General features: G+C 44.3%; 1 protein-coding gene across 3 annotated transcripts in view; it reads left to right on the top strand.

Moving 5' to 3' along the window:
• Positions 1-14764, top strand: part of LOC308476886 (rap1 GTPase-GDP dissociation stimulator 1-like) — a 35490-nt gene that overhangs the window by 12423 nt on the left and 8303 nt on the right. For all 3 annotated transcript variants that reach the window (XM_081005002.1, XM_081005003.1, XM_081005004.1), the window contains 6 exons: positions 2303-2428; positions 3264-3392; positions 3839-3964; positions 8958-9101; positions 11233-11364; positions 12422-12556. In XM_081005002.1, the coding sequence (XP_080861128.1) occupies positions 2303-2428; positions 3264-3392; positions 3839-3964; positions 8958-9101; positions 11233-11364; positions 12422-12556 (792 nt within the window). The remainder of the gene's footprint in view (positions 1-2302; positions 2429-3263; positions 3393-3838; positions 3965-8957; positions 9102-11232; positions 11365-12421; positions 12557-14764) is intronic.

Here is a 14764-nt window from a genome sequence, read left to right on the forward strand (position 1 = left end):
CACTGCAGGGAAGGGGCTTATTCTGTAGCACAGAAGAAGAAGAACAGGCTGTTCTCTGTTTTTTCTTCTTTAACTGGAAGCAGAAGCAGCAGCAGCAGAAGAAGAAGCTGCTTTCCCCCAAAGTGCCCTAGATGTTGTGTCAACCTGAGACATGGGTGTCTGTGTACAAAAACACAGCAGGCACTATTGCACCTGTACAATGCTCTGAACTGACACAGCAGCTGCAGCATTGTGAGAAATCAAATTGAAGGCCACTAACCACTAGCCTAAGGTTACCAGATTTTTTCAATGAATCCAGGGACACATTAATTAATTAATTAATTAATTCACGTTCTGGACGATGCTGCAGCGATGGCGGTGGCCGAGGGGCGGCCACCGCCTTGACCTCAACCGCCACGTTTCCCCTTCCTCTGAGGCTTCTATCTCCTTTCTCCATGAGCCTGGGCAGCCCCTGAGTTGTTGGTTCTTCGGTGGTGGTGGTGGGGAAGCAGTGAGTGGTGGGTCAGGCATGGAAGGCAGAGAAGGAGGGCCAAGAGTGGTGGCAGTGGCGAGGCTCGGGCAGCGCAATGCCTCCCTTCCCATCGGAGCAGCCCCAATCCCATTCCTACTTGCGTGCAAGCAGGAGGGGGTGGGGATCCCTCAGCTGGGAAGGGAGGCTTCACACTGCCTTTCGGAGCAGCCCCATCCCAACTCCTACTTGCGTGCAAGCAGGAGGGGGCAGGGATCTGTCAGGCAGCGCAATGTCTCCCTTCCCATCGGAGCAGCCCCAATCCCACTCCTGCTTGTGTGCAAGCAGGAGGGGGCGGGGATCCCTCATCTGGGAAGGGAGGCTTCCTGTTGCCTAACTGAGAGATCCTTGCCCCCTCCTGCTTGCACGCAAGCTCTGATAGGCAGCGTGAAGCCTCCCTTCACAGCTGAGAGATCCCCGCCCCACTCCTGCTTGCATGCAAGAAGGAGTTGGGAGACTGCTCCGACAGGCAGCATGAAGCCTCCCTTCACAGCTTAGTTGCTGGGGTCAGGGAAGGTGGAGGCACCCCGGAAGCTGCATCTTAGAGCCCCTGCACCACCATCATATGGGGACTTCTGAGCAGCTCCTGAAGCTAGCCAGAGCCAACTGCTCTGGGCTGCTGAGACTGCCACTGCTGCATTTCCCGGGGACATTAGATTAAATCCGGGGACATTCCAGGGATGGAATTTGTCCAGGGACTTATTCGCAAATCCGGGGACTGTCCCCAGGAAATGGAGATGTCTGGTAGCCTTACACTAGCCTTGGACTTCAGTCCTCTCTAGAAGAGGCACATGGATGGGCAGGTATCAGTGTGGAATGCCCTAGCAAGGCACTATAACTCCAGAGCCTGCCTGTGAATGGTGCCTGCTAATATGGGGTCCATATAGGGATTTGAACTGTGTCACGTAAAAAGTTGCAACCATGTTGGTTTCTTCTTAGAGATTTCCTGAAAATACCAAGTTGCAGGATCAGACTGAAGCTCTGGGTAAGGCCACACTTCCTGCATGTAGAGAGTGGACCATATTCCACAATTAGTAGGTTGCTGGATTTGGAAGATGATGCCCATTTTTTGAGAGGAGGAGAGGAACCCATTTTGAATTGCAGGCAAAACAGCCAATCCTTCAGAAGAGCCCCCAAAGACATGAAATAGTTCGGCTCTCTTCACAAGCTTAAGAATATCAGTGGACACTCAAAGCGTCATAGAGTCTTCTGGACACTCTGCGTCCCGTCCCACCAATGCATTGGGTTCTCTCAACCAACTTATCAGTTCACACTATTTGAAGAGGGGGGCAGATTAAAAAAAGAAAAGCCCAGTTTTACATCAGGGGCACATGTACGTTTATGCCTCTTTCGGTAGTAATTGAGTATGCTTAGGGGCCTGTCTGCTTTTTAAGTGAGACAAGAAAAAGGAGATTAATGTTAAGATGTCCAAGAAATGTCTGGGTAGTTAATCCAATTCTCTCAGATTAATTAAAAATTGCATTCAGAGGGACACTTGTCACTTCTTAGCTTCTATTAATGAGCATAACACGAGTTTCACCAAATTAATCAAATTCAAAAGTATGGACTGCTTCCCCCCTTAATACATAATATGCTGATGTGTTAGTAGGTTTGCATTTATCTTTCTCCAGAATTGCCATGTTAATGAGACCAAAATTAGAACATTTGTCCCAGTTTTAATGGCTTTACTGTCATTATAGTCCTAACTGAAACCTCACTTCTTTCAATTTTACAATGCTTGCTTACAATATCAGAACACTAGGTGAACATAGCCTCTGTCTTCTGTTTGTGCAGAGGAGATGAAGACGCACTGTATAGATGCTGGCTTGGTGCCAGTCCTGATCCCATTATTGGACAGCACAGACCAAGAGATGTTGCTTCATGTTGGCAGGGCCATTGGTCGTATCTGCTATGATAACAGTAAGTAAAAAGGTGTTGAAGACATTTATCAATAGAAAAGATGGTGGGGTGCTGTGAGATTTAAGCTCTTTATTCAAAGAAACCAAAGTAGCTCAGGCCTGGTGATCACAGCAACTCTTCCCAATGAGGCAGCTGTGAGGACTGAAGGTCCCAGAAATCTGAGCTACTTTGTCTTGTTTCTCTTTGCTCTGCCCTCTTCATTCCTCTCCATGTCCAGAGAGGAGCTGGTCACAGCAGGAGAGGGAAACCCTCCGGCTTCTTCAGCAGCCTGACTCATCTCTGCCTCTTGGACCTCCTCGCCAGCCTCCTCTTCTGCCTCCGAGTCTGGACTGCTCTCTGCCCCAGCCTCTTCCTGCTCACTCAACCCTGTTGCCTCTTCAGCTTCCGACACCTCCTCTTCTCCCTCTGACCACTCATCTTCATACTACCACAACTCCCCTGACTCTGTGCCTTTTTCCCATGACCATTTGCTTGGGGCTTCCTCTGCTGGTGCCTCCCACCACTCCTTTGCATCCAACCAGACCATGACACATAGTCCAGCAACTCTACCTGTTGGAGCCACCTATGTTCCTGATTGTGTCTTTCAAACTAGCTGCATTCAATGGAAATATTTTTTCCTCTTAAGTGTTGCCTGTTTTGACCCTTGATTTATTTAAAATATCTGTCTCTTACCTTTTAGTCCAAAGGTCCTCAAGGCAACTCACAACATCAGCTCAAACAGCATCATGTACACTCAGTAATAACGAGAACAGGTCATAAAGAGAGTGCTCAGAAGGTATTAAACCCCTCAAAGAGGTTGCTCCTAGTTCCTAATTTTTGCACTTGTCTTTTCCAGATGACCTTCAGGAGCAGCTGGTGGGGGCAGAGGTGATCACGTCACTGGTCAGGATAATGTCAGACTATCCCGATAATGAACCTCTTGTCCGTGTCAACCTGCTGGCCTTATCCAACCTTGCAGATATAGGTGAATCTTGCAATTTGCTTATGGTTGTATTATGCTTTTGTCTCACCTGAAAGAGCCTTGGCTTTAAGTCTCACCCAGCTCTATTGCATATGTACTCAGAAGCACAAGGGCATAACAAACAAAAACATTTGTGGAGCCAAAGAAGGGAGTCTTTTCTCAACATGGCAGCACACAATGTGATGTTGTCAGTCACCCACTGCACTCTATACAAAATGTTTTAACAGTACCTATAGCCTCCGTAAAATAACCCTTCTCCCCTTCATCTCTGAAGCTTTAAATGAGGGGTTGACCTATTTTCTCTTGTTGACCTGGAGTCCACACAACAGGTAACATTTCAAGAAGGCACCTTGCAGAATCAACACAGTGATTTCTCATTTCTAATCAGATAGAACTTTATGTTTCATACAGAGATGAAGTGATTCACAGACATTTGATCTTTTATGCAGACACTGCTAAACAGGCCCTTAGCAAGACCAGAGTTGCAGAACATTTGGTACATCAGCTACGGGCAGCAAACCACCATGAGAAGGTAGAAATCATCCTTGAGGTTCTTCACACACTAGCAGAGAATGGTAAGCTATCTTGATGAGATACCCTGGGATGGTTTCACATGCATTTAAGCAGTTATCTAAGCTAACTGTTTGTTTATTGAATCAGAGAGAGAGGGAAAGCACTTTGATTCAAAGGCATGTTTCAAACAGAACTGTTCAGAACCCTGTCAACTTCTTTGAGAACAAAATTGTTTTTTCTTCCTTTGTTTTTAATTCAGCTGTTGACAGAAGCATTTGACCCACTATCCAGAAACTTAATAACCTCTAAGAGCATTTTAAGTAGAAAAGCCAGCTCCTGAAATTCTCATTCTAGAAATCTGGGGACTGGGTGTGAGTGCAAAAACTTGAAAACCAACCACCAGGCAGCCCAAAATGTACATTTAACTATGTATTTTTAGGGCTGGTTCACACATTGTATCTGGAAAACATGATATGTTGATTTTAAATGATCTTTTTATTTAATGTACATGGTATTTATTTTGTGATATTTTTGTAACCTGACCTGGGAGCAGGATATAGGTGCAGATAATAAATAAAATGATTGTAAGGAATGACTGCCAAGATGGATTTTCCCTGTGACATTTATCTGTGTTGCATACATGCCTGAACACATGTGTTACATATTTGTCATGTACAATGTGATGCCATACTAAAAACGTAATGTGAGGTGAAGCAGCAATGACAGTGAAGATAATGGAGGGATGCAAAAGAAACAGGTACCCAAACCGCAGCGGTCCTGTATCTTTGGATGCATAACCCAGTGCAGGTCCTCAGTTACTCGCATTATATTTTAAAAGCTCCCAAAGCCTTTGTTTTGATGAGATCACAGTAGACATTAGCCATTGATTAATGCAGCATGGTCAACTTCAATTAACCAAATTTAGATTAATGAAATAACTTAAGGGAAATGTCACAGTTATTCATATCTGTAATTCCAAATGTTAACCTGCCCATCAACTCCCTCCGTTTGTTCATTCATAATTAAATGGAAACTCTGTCCTGATTTCAACCAACAGTCTGCTTTTAAGTGTGTCTCAGTATTCAAAACAATCAAGATATTTTGGGGTGTTTAAAAACAAAAACAAAAAACCCAGCTACAATAATAAGGTTGACAGTTGTCAACACAGTCATCGCCTTTAACTCACACACAAGATTATGCAGAGGACCAAAAGGGCACTTTAGCATGTTGTAGTCTCAAATCTCAGGGTTGTGGGTTTGAGCCCCATGTTGGGCAAAATATTCTTGCAGGGGGTTGGACTAGATGATCCTCGTGGTCCCTTCCCACTCTACAGTTCTGTGATTTTATATATATATATATATATATATATATATATATATATATACCTGTTCAGACATTGATCCCACAAGAACTGGCATCCTTGAACCACCAAGCTTCTAGCCAAAGGAGGGAATCGCAAGCAGACCAGCTGCACCAGCAAGGAAGCTTTCTGAATAGGTCATAGTGACCCAGGTGATACTCCCTGAAGGTTTTGGGTCAAGGTCACTTATTGGTCTGAGCAACTAAGAGAATCTGCTCCTGCTGATGACAGATTGCCTTTGCTTGTCTTCACCTACCTTTGCTTCACCTCCATTTGAGTAGGAGCAGGGCCAGGCGGTGCCAAAACCATGTGGGCAGAGTCAGTTACAAATTCGTCATTTAATTGTCACCCAGTGGAAGGAATGGCTGGGAAAGACTCATGCAATTGGTCCTGCCCACGTAGTTCCAGTATGGACCTATGCACTGCATCACAGCACTGTAGATAGATCTGAAGGATATTGCACTGTGGGAAATCCATGCTTAATAATAATTATTTATTTGTACCCTGCCCATTGGGCTGGGTTTCCCCAGCCACTCTGGGTGGCTCCCAAAAGAATTAAAAGCACAATAAAACATCAAACATTAAAAACCTCCCTAAACAGGGCTGCATTCAGGTGTCTGCTAAAAATCAGATAGTTGTTTATTTCCTTGACATCTGATGGGAGAGCGTTCCACAGGGTGGGCACCACCACCGAGAAGGCCCTCTGCCTGGTTCCCTGCAACCTCAGTTTTCACAGGGAGGGAACCACCAGAAGGCCCTTGGAGCTGGACCTCAGTGTCCTTAGTGTCGTACATTTAAAATACACCCAATGCACAGCTAAAGCACATAGCTTCCCCACAAAGGATCCTGGGGTCGTGGCTTGTTAAGAGTGCTGGGAAGTGTAGTTCTGTGAGGAGGGAACTAAACTTCCCAGGATTCTTTGGAGGAAGTCATTCAAGTGCTTTAAAAGTGTGTTGAATGTGCTTTAAATGTATGGTATGGATCTGCCCTTATAAGTTGTTTGATGGTGGAGTGACAACAGGACGCACAATAAAATTCAATATGACCATGTCTAAGCCAGGGGTAGACAACATGGTGACAATATATGGAGACAATCCTCCATATATTGTTGAGCTTCAATTCGCATTTGCCAGTGGTCAGGGATGATGGGATTCCAACATCAGGAGAGCACCATATTGACTGCCTATGGGCTAAGTGCATGACTTCACAATGCTTATCTGGCTGCTTTATTGCACAGTGTCTACCCAATGTTATTTGACAAGAGAACACAGAGATTCAAAGTTTTTATTACACAAATCACACTTGTCTGAACAGGCCTTTGAGAGCACCTACTGCTACGCAGGTGGTGCTGTGGGTTAAACCACAGAGCCTAGGACTTGCCGATCAGAAGGTCAGCGGTTCGAATCCCCGCAACGGGGTGAGCTCCCATTGCTCGGTCCCTGCTCCTGCCAACCTAGCAGTTCGAAAGCACTTCAAAGTGCAAGTAGATAAATAGGTACCGCTCCGGCGGGAAGGTAAACGGTGTTTCCGTGCACTACTCTGGTTCGCCAGAAGCAGCTTAGTCATGCTGGCCACATGACCGGAAGTTGTACGCTGGCTCCCTCAGCCAATAAAGCGAGATGAGCACCGCAACCCCAGAGTCGGTCACGACTGGACCTAGTGGTCAGGGTTCCCTTTACCTTTACCTTTACTGCTCTTCTAGGGTTCCCTCTCCCTTGTTTCCACACTTGCTTGGCACATGCATCTCTGGTCTTCTGAAAGTCACGTTCAGGGAATAAGCCTTCCTGGAACATGAATGCTATGGGGAATTCAGATGCACTGTTGGTGGGATCTCTTCCCTCCGTGGCTCTGGCTCTGTTACATTGGAGGACAAGCTGCTGTCACTCGAGTACAACCGACCCCAAAATAGCACTTTCTACCAAAATTCACCAGAGCACAGCATTAAACAGTGGAGTGACTGCCAAAGGGAGGGAGCAAGAGAGATGAGGTCTGGGCTTTTCCAGGAAAATGTGTTTGTACTGAGAAAGTAAAACAAAAGGCAATTTCAAGGTAAATTACTGGAGGCTTGTCCCAGAAGGAAGGGGGAGGATGAGAGATATGGAAGAGGGAAGGATGGAGAGAGAGAAGAGGTGGGCATTGAGCCAAGAGCAAGGCATCCTGATGTTTCAGTTTTCAGAAGGCAAAGGAGGGGTGTTGAAGTGGCAGGCGCTGATAAGCTGGAGAGTCGGAGAGGGAAGAAATCAAGGGGACTGTAATTGTATACCAGCACTTCCTTATGATCTCTGAGAACTCTTCAAAGAGAGGGGACGCAAGAGCTTACAACACGAGGGAATCAAAATTAAGCCAAGCTTTTCTGAATAAGGGGTGCTTGACTCAAGATGGCAGCATTTTGATGCTAATTGGAAAGATGGCATAAGAGTCCTGGGCTCTCTTCAGCAAACAAGTGCTAAGCGATGTGAAGTCTTGATTGAATTAGCAGAGAATTTGGCTTTCAAGCACCCGAAGAGCTTCTAGACTAGTTTGCAAACGGATGCTCTCTTTTCCATTTCAGTAGGTGTTCCTGGGAACTACAAATGTACTCCTTTCTTAATAGACCTTTGTCAGCAAAGTAGAGGCAAAATTAGTGTGGAGACAGGTTTTTAAGATGTGTTATATTGACCCTTCCAACCTATGAATCTTTTTTTGTTGAGTAACAGACACACTACAGAAGTTATCCCAGCAGCATGGGTGCAACTTCTCTATGACTTTTTTCCTTACTATACCAGTTAAAGAATATATCTATGCTACAGAATTATATTAGTTTAATAGTCATTCCCTCTTGCCAGGGAACCCTGGATATTGTAGTTTGGGGCAGACGTCACTAGGCATCTCTGATAGAGAGCGTTCAGCATCCTCACCAAACTTGAGGACATTTGTGGCAGTTCTATAAAATTGATACATGTAGGTATGTCATAAGAGATCGCATGGGAAGTTCCTGTATCGGGGTCTCCTCCACATAGCATGACCTTGTCCTTCTCACACAATCTTACTTCACATTGTTATGAGTTTGTGAGTGCCAGGTCCTGCTAATCCCTGGATCCAACAAATGTTTAAAGCTAATCAAGCCAGGCCAGCTTCCTGAACCCCTGGATTTTGAAAGTGTTATAATATAAATCAGGCTAGCTTCCTCTTGAGGTGATCACCTGGGGGTGGGGGTGAGCCATTTAGGGAAAGAAAGGAAAGGAGCTCTGTGTGAGACAGCAAGTGGGGGGGGGGGGGCTTCTGCAATTTTATGATTCTATAATTCTTCTGGCCTATGGTTAGTGAGAAGGACAAAAGCCAGAGTTTAGAGCAGAGTTTGCAGGGAAGTGACCTAGAAGTAAAGCAGCAAACTGGAAAGAGTTGGAGTGTTTGATTTCTGTTTGAATTCAAGGATGTCTTTGCGAGAAACAAAACCCTTTTGGGGTGTTAATGCTACGAACCCCTCCATTGTTCAAGTTGTATACATTTGTAAATAAACCATATGTCATAAAGACACCACAGTCTCTGCTGTGCCTCATTTCCAAAAGGAAACACAAACCCTGGGTAAGCTCCTGCACCAGCATGTTATTAGGATGAGATGTAAATCATAGTGTGAGAATGAGCCCTCATTTGTCTGCGGTTAGCAACACTCGGCAAGAAGCTTTAAACATGTTTGTTTATCATGACTTCCGCAGATGCCCTAAAATCTCAGTTGGTTGAAGCTGGTATTCAGGAAGCCATAGTTGAGATCCTGCAGAGGCTGCAAGACAGTTCCAAGCCAGAAGATGTGTGCAGCTTGAAGGCTGCGTCGGATCTGATTGTGTCATTGCTACTTGGAGGTAAGAATGAGCGAGCCCAGGGAGAGCGAGTCCAGATGCACAAAAGAAGAACAGCTGCAGGAGGGCCATCTGCTTCAGTGCTTCCTTTTTCTTGCTACAGACGCAGCTGCGGTCTGCCATTTCCAGATTCCTAGGGGGAATTTTCCACCACAGATGGCTTTTTAAAAAACAGAAACAAAAAGGAATCATACCCTTGTAGTATGATTGTAATGCTAGTGTTAGCCCCTGCGTATATACAAGTTCGCCTAGGGCATTTAAGGGCTAGTCAGCTAGCTGTTGGCCAAAGGTTGCAGGAGGATGATTGAGTCAGCATCTCCGACATTGTGGGTGGGTGTAGAACCTGTGGCCCTCAAGATGCTGTTGGACCACAACTCCCATCAACCTCGACCATTGGCCTTGCTGGCTAGGGCTAATGGGATTCAGAGTACAGTAGTATCTTGGAAGCTGCAGGTTTCCCATCCCTCCAGGTGAGTGAGATGAAATTACTGGGAACTTTTGTAATACCTGACCTCAAGTCTATATAAGTTTGCTTTTAGCTTATCTGCAGTAGGTTAAACTTAGCTAATCTGACAAGGGTAATTTTATCAGAAGAAGAAATTCATTTCTGCTTCTTATTGTTTCATCTAACTAGATAAAGAGAGGAGCCTTGGCATCTGTTTCAAATATAAACACTTGGGAATTACAGTTAATTCTTTTTATGGTTACAAAATTGTAGTAATTACTACAGACAGAAAGCAATCTGTGTAAAATAAGCATCCAATTAATTATCCAGTTGTTCACTTAATATTTACTGGTGGGGATAGTGAGGACAACAAGTCACTTATGTTAATGAATTAGGCAGGTTGGGGTTGTTTTAGTTTTTCTTATTGTTGATTTTTGGTCACTCAATTGACTCGGGAGTGAGCTGTGTCTTACCTTCAACATATGGAGGAAGTTGAAACCAATTCTGGCTTCTCCACAGTCCACTGTAGTTGTTGTTTTCCTACCACATGTTATATTCAGTTTTATTTCTACAAAATGCCTTGAGTGAAAAGAGAAGAAAACAACTGCAAGCCCAGTCCCTTTTGCCATCTGGAGGCAAGCTGGTGATTTCGCATTCTTAACATTATTGGCCTGCATTTTCTTCAGCCCTTGTGTTGCTTTGCAAAACTCATATTCCACAGGAACTTGGGATCAACCTTCTTCAGAGATTCATCTCTCTCTTTTCTGGGTGTCTTAATGCCATTTCTGTGCCACTTGCAAGACTGGTTGTATGTGGTGTCTTGGCCATGGCTTAAACCTGAACCTCCGCCACAGCTCAGACCAAAACTGGAAGAGCCACAGTCCGCTTTTGTAACGTGCACAACATCGTGTTAGTAGTCCACCTGGAGAGATTATGGACTATCTTTGCTGCAGCAACTAGTGCTAACAAACACATTTCCATGTGATGAAGGAAAACGTCAGATATCATGCTGAATATTTTGGTGGCAGCATGAAGATACCTCCTCCCACAGGGGTGGCGGACCTGTTTTTCTCTTGAGGTCTGCCTTTTCTTGAGAATAATCTCTCAGGGGTTGGGTGGTAGTGGTAGCTGGGCCTAGCAGTGAGCATGGCCAGAGACCAAAGTGGGCAGTCCACCTCTTCTCTCTTTTTTCCTCCCTCCTCTTCCTCTTCCCCCAGTGATCTGCCAAAGGACAGTGAAGGGATCACCTGCAGAGGGTTTTCCTTCTCCTTCCATCTGTTTTGTTTCTCCTCATTTCTCAGCTCCCATTCTCTTCCTCTGGGTTCCCCATCACACATGAAATTAGGGCAACCGTCACCTGCAGCTCTTAGGTGTCAACTTTCCCACCCCTGCTGTCTTCCCTGCTATGTTGAGAAGCACTGTATTTCTATTTAAATTATGTTTATCATTATTTGAATCCGTACATAGAAAACAACGTATGCAAATATTTGTTCTGTTTTTATTATGCATTTCCTTGTTTGTGGTGATGTGTTAGCCGCCACCCTAACATCACCTGACCTCCAGTAGCTATTCACAAGAGACATCAGCTACTAGGCTATACAGAAAAGCCCATAGAGAGGTGCTTCTCTTCACAGCAATAAACAAAGCTATAATAATCCAATCAGTAACTCTCTGCTTGTTGTACTACAGATGAATCCATGCAGCAGCTGTTTGCAGAAGGGAATGGTATTATCTACCAGAGTGTTGGAACATGGCTTGCATCCAAGCACACCCAGTTACAGCTGACGGGGGCTCTGGCCATTGCTAACTTTGCCAGGAATGGTAAACATACCTATATACTTTATTTACTGGATGCATTTTATCCTGCTGCTCAGCCCAAAAAAGTTCCCAGGATGCTTTTCTTAAGATCAATAAAAGCAATAATTCATTCAGCGATATCCACTCGTGGCAGCCTGCTCGCACAACATTCTGCTAGCAGAAGCTTCCGTTTTTAGCATAGCGCAACAGACAAATCCATTGGGTGTTTTGTGCTTGCAAATGATGGCATGCAACTTCTCTTATTATTATATGCTGTCGGCATTTAAGCTACCGCTTCCGCAACCACATCAGCTCTCCAGCTTCTTGCATGAACATTACTGAATTTAAAATCTATTGGTCAAAATGCAGGTTTAAAACACACACACAGAGAGAGAGTGCGCAATAATAATATATTCCCCTTTGCTGTTGAAATGTTGCCACAAATCATGCTTTTGGCAAAAGTTCCAGGTATCTCTGGAAGGTTTAAAAAGGAGAAAGGGTACCAGAACTGATCTACAGCTTTACTGTTGTCCTATATGAAGTATTGTCATTAAAATCTTATTTTGATGTTTTTGTTTTTAGTGTGTGTGTGTGTGTGTGTGTGTGTGTGTAGTAATTTCATGTTGTGAACTGCCCTAAGATCCACGGGTATAGGGTGGTAAGGTAAAGGTAAAGGGACCCCTGACCATTAGGTCCAGTTGTGGCCGACTCTGGGGTTGCAGCGCTCATCTCGCTTTATTGGCCGAGGGAGCCGGCGTACAGCTTCCAGGTCATGTGGCCAGCATGACTAAGCTGCTTCTGGCAAACCAGAGCAGCGCACGGAAACGCCATTTACCTTCCCGCCGGAGCGGTACCTATTTATCTACTTGCACTTTGACGTGCTTTCGAACTGCTAGGTTGGCAGGAGCAGGGACGGAGCAACGGGAGCTCACCCTGTCACAGGGATTCGAACCGCTGACCTTCTGATCAGCAAGTCCTAGGCTCTGTGGTTTAACCCACAGCGCCACCAAACTTAATAATAATAATAAGAATTAAGCTGGAAGTTTATATTATCAGCTTTCTTCTCCTCTGCTTCTTCAAGACAGCAACTGTGTGCGGATGGTGCAGCTGGGAATCGTACATCAACTTCTGGACCTTTTGGAGCAACATGTGGAAAGTGGAGATGTCTCTGTTCAACATGCTGCCCTGAGTGCTCTCCGAAACCTTGCTATACCAGGTACAACAAAAGTTGCACCACAAATTATCTAACTGAACAACTACAAAATTAAAATTAAAGTTATGCGGTAGGGCAGAAGTGGAATGTGTGAGAGTGGGACTCTCCATTTCCTGGACTCTGTTCCTTGTAAAACTCTGTCCATCTGTTATCTTTGATGAGAGATGTTGAGAATGCCTTGAAAGGAGTTTTCTCTGTAAACATATGTGCACTGGAGTTCTTCAGATTCAGCCACCCACCACCACCTCATTGGCATGTAGATGATAAATCTCAGGGGTTGGAAGGGTGGCATATTGACATCAGCACACATACTGTACGTCTAAATGCACATCAATGGACACAAATGCAAATACAATACTTTCTTTCCATTGAGAACTCATAACCTGCAAAGGAGAAAGACTGTAGTCCCATATTCTATCACATACTTTGGATGCAGAAAGTCCTCAATAAAAATATGGGCATTTCCAGGTAAAAGAATCAGGTATGAGGTGGTGATGGGGGGAAAAATGTTTGCCTGGAACCCTAAAGAAACATAGCCAACTGAGAATAGACAATACCAGGTTAGATGGATGAACAGGCAGCTTCCTGTGTTTCTTTAGCTTAGATAGGGTGCATGAATTGCAGCTATTCTGTAATATACACAATGAGAACCTGAGAATCCTTTACTTTTCAATGGGATGTGATTCCTGTAATGAAGGCAAACTGGGCAGAGAAGAACCCTCAACAATGTTCAGTAGCAGCAAAAGGAGCAAAGGTGGTGATCGCTAGAATACATACAAATGTCCCCTTTTATCTTTAAAATGTTGGAGGGTGTTATTTCGCTCAAGAAAATATTGGTCTAAAAATAGGCTTTTTGTGGTGACAAACCTATTTGGCACAGTGCCCATCCATTTTTCTTTAGTTACATTTGGTTTTCATCACTGTCTGGAGGTGGAGGTGGTCACTTCTAAACAACCTATTTATTGAGCATTCATCCTGAGTTTGCACAGAGTTTCTATGCTCACCATTGTTTGTTAAGCATTAATTCCATATATATTTTTTGTACAGAGGTTATACAGCTTCCCATCAATCGTTAACCCACAACTTTTAGTCCCTTTCCCCACCAGTTTCCTTACTGCAACATCCTTTTATTTAAAAAAGGTTTGTTGCAGCAGAGAGCTTTTATCCACTTTAGTTGTGCAAACCCAAATATGCTAGTATACAATTGAATCCCTCCCATAAAATAGTGACAGCTGAGAAGAAACCCCAACATACCAGAAGTGGTTTCCTTTGATGAGAAAAACATGTAAGAAAAAGCAACCCTTTTTCCACCCAGTTGGTTTCAACCCCATCCTTCCTTAAAATAATAGAATTGTAGAGTTGGAAGGGACCATCAGTGTCATCAAGTCCAACACCTTGCAATGCAGGAATCTTTTGCCTAATGTGGGGCTTGAACCCTAGAGATTAAGCATTTGAGCCATTCCAATACCAAAGCAGTCTCTGTTAATACAACGCACATCATCTGGGTCTTTCACTGAAACCGTATTCCCTGTTGATTTGCTAGAATATCATTATTTTTTTAAAAAAAAGAAATACGCAAAAACACAGCCACAGATGAAAAAGTCAAGTTGAACATGAAATGAAATCAATTAGAAACAGTATTTTTAAAAATGTATGGGCAGGCGCAAGGGGCCTCATTAATTGATTAAACCCTCAGAGTCCTGCCCAGGGAGCTCTCTTTGAAAATCATTCCACACTCGAGGGCCTACAGTCTGAACTTTCTGCTAGCGAAGCCCAAGGAAATTACAAACAAGTTAATTAGCCGTCAGATTCCCAGCACTCTAAAGTTGCCAGCAAGGGATGCCTGCCCGCTGCACTTGCCCTAGGCTAGGAAGAAAGAAAGCACACAGACTGTCCGGAAATTGCTTGGTAGGTTGGATACAGTACTTCTCTTCCCAGGGAGGTTTGCTCTTAATGATTACCTGGAATTGCTTCACTCAAGGAGCCTGGTGTGGGGAGTTGGGGGGCAGAAAAACATGTTCAAAAATGGAGGATATGTAAATATCCTATCAGGTGAAGTGTATTTTGATCTTGAAGGAGAGATTATGACCACTGGGATATTTCCCAATCTATCTTTCTCAGTAGTCTTTAGGTACAAGTTGTCAAACCACCTATAGGTTCTGTATCGTTAAGAGCGGAAGTTAAACTTTTGACTAGACATCATTGTCTCCA

Source organism: Podarcis pityusensis, assembly GCF_964106645.2.
Source record: "Podarcis pityusensis genome assembly, chromosome: 5".
In the NCBI taxonomy this organism is placed as follows: Eukaryota; Metazoa; Chordata; class Lepidosauria; order Squamata; family Lacertidae; genus Podarcis; species Podarcis pityusensis.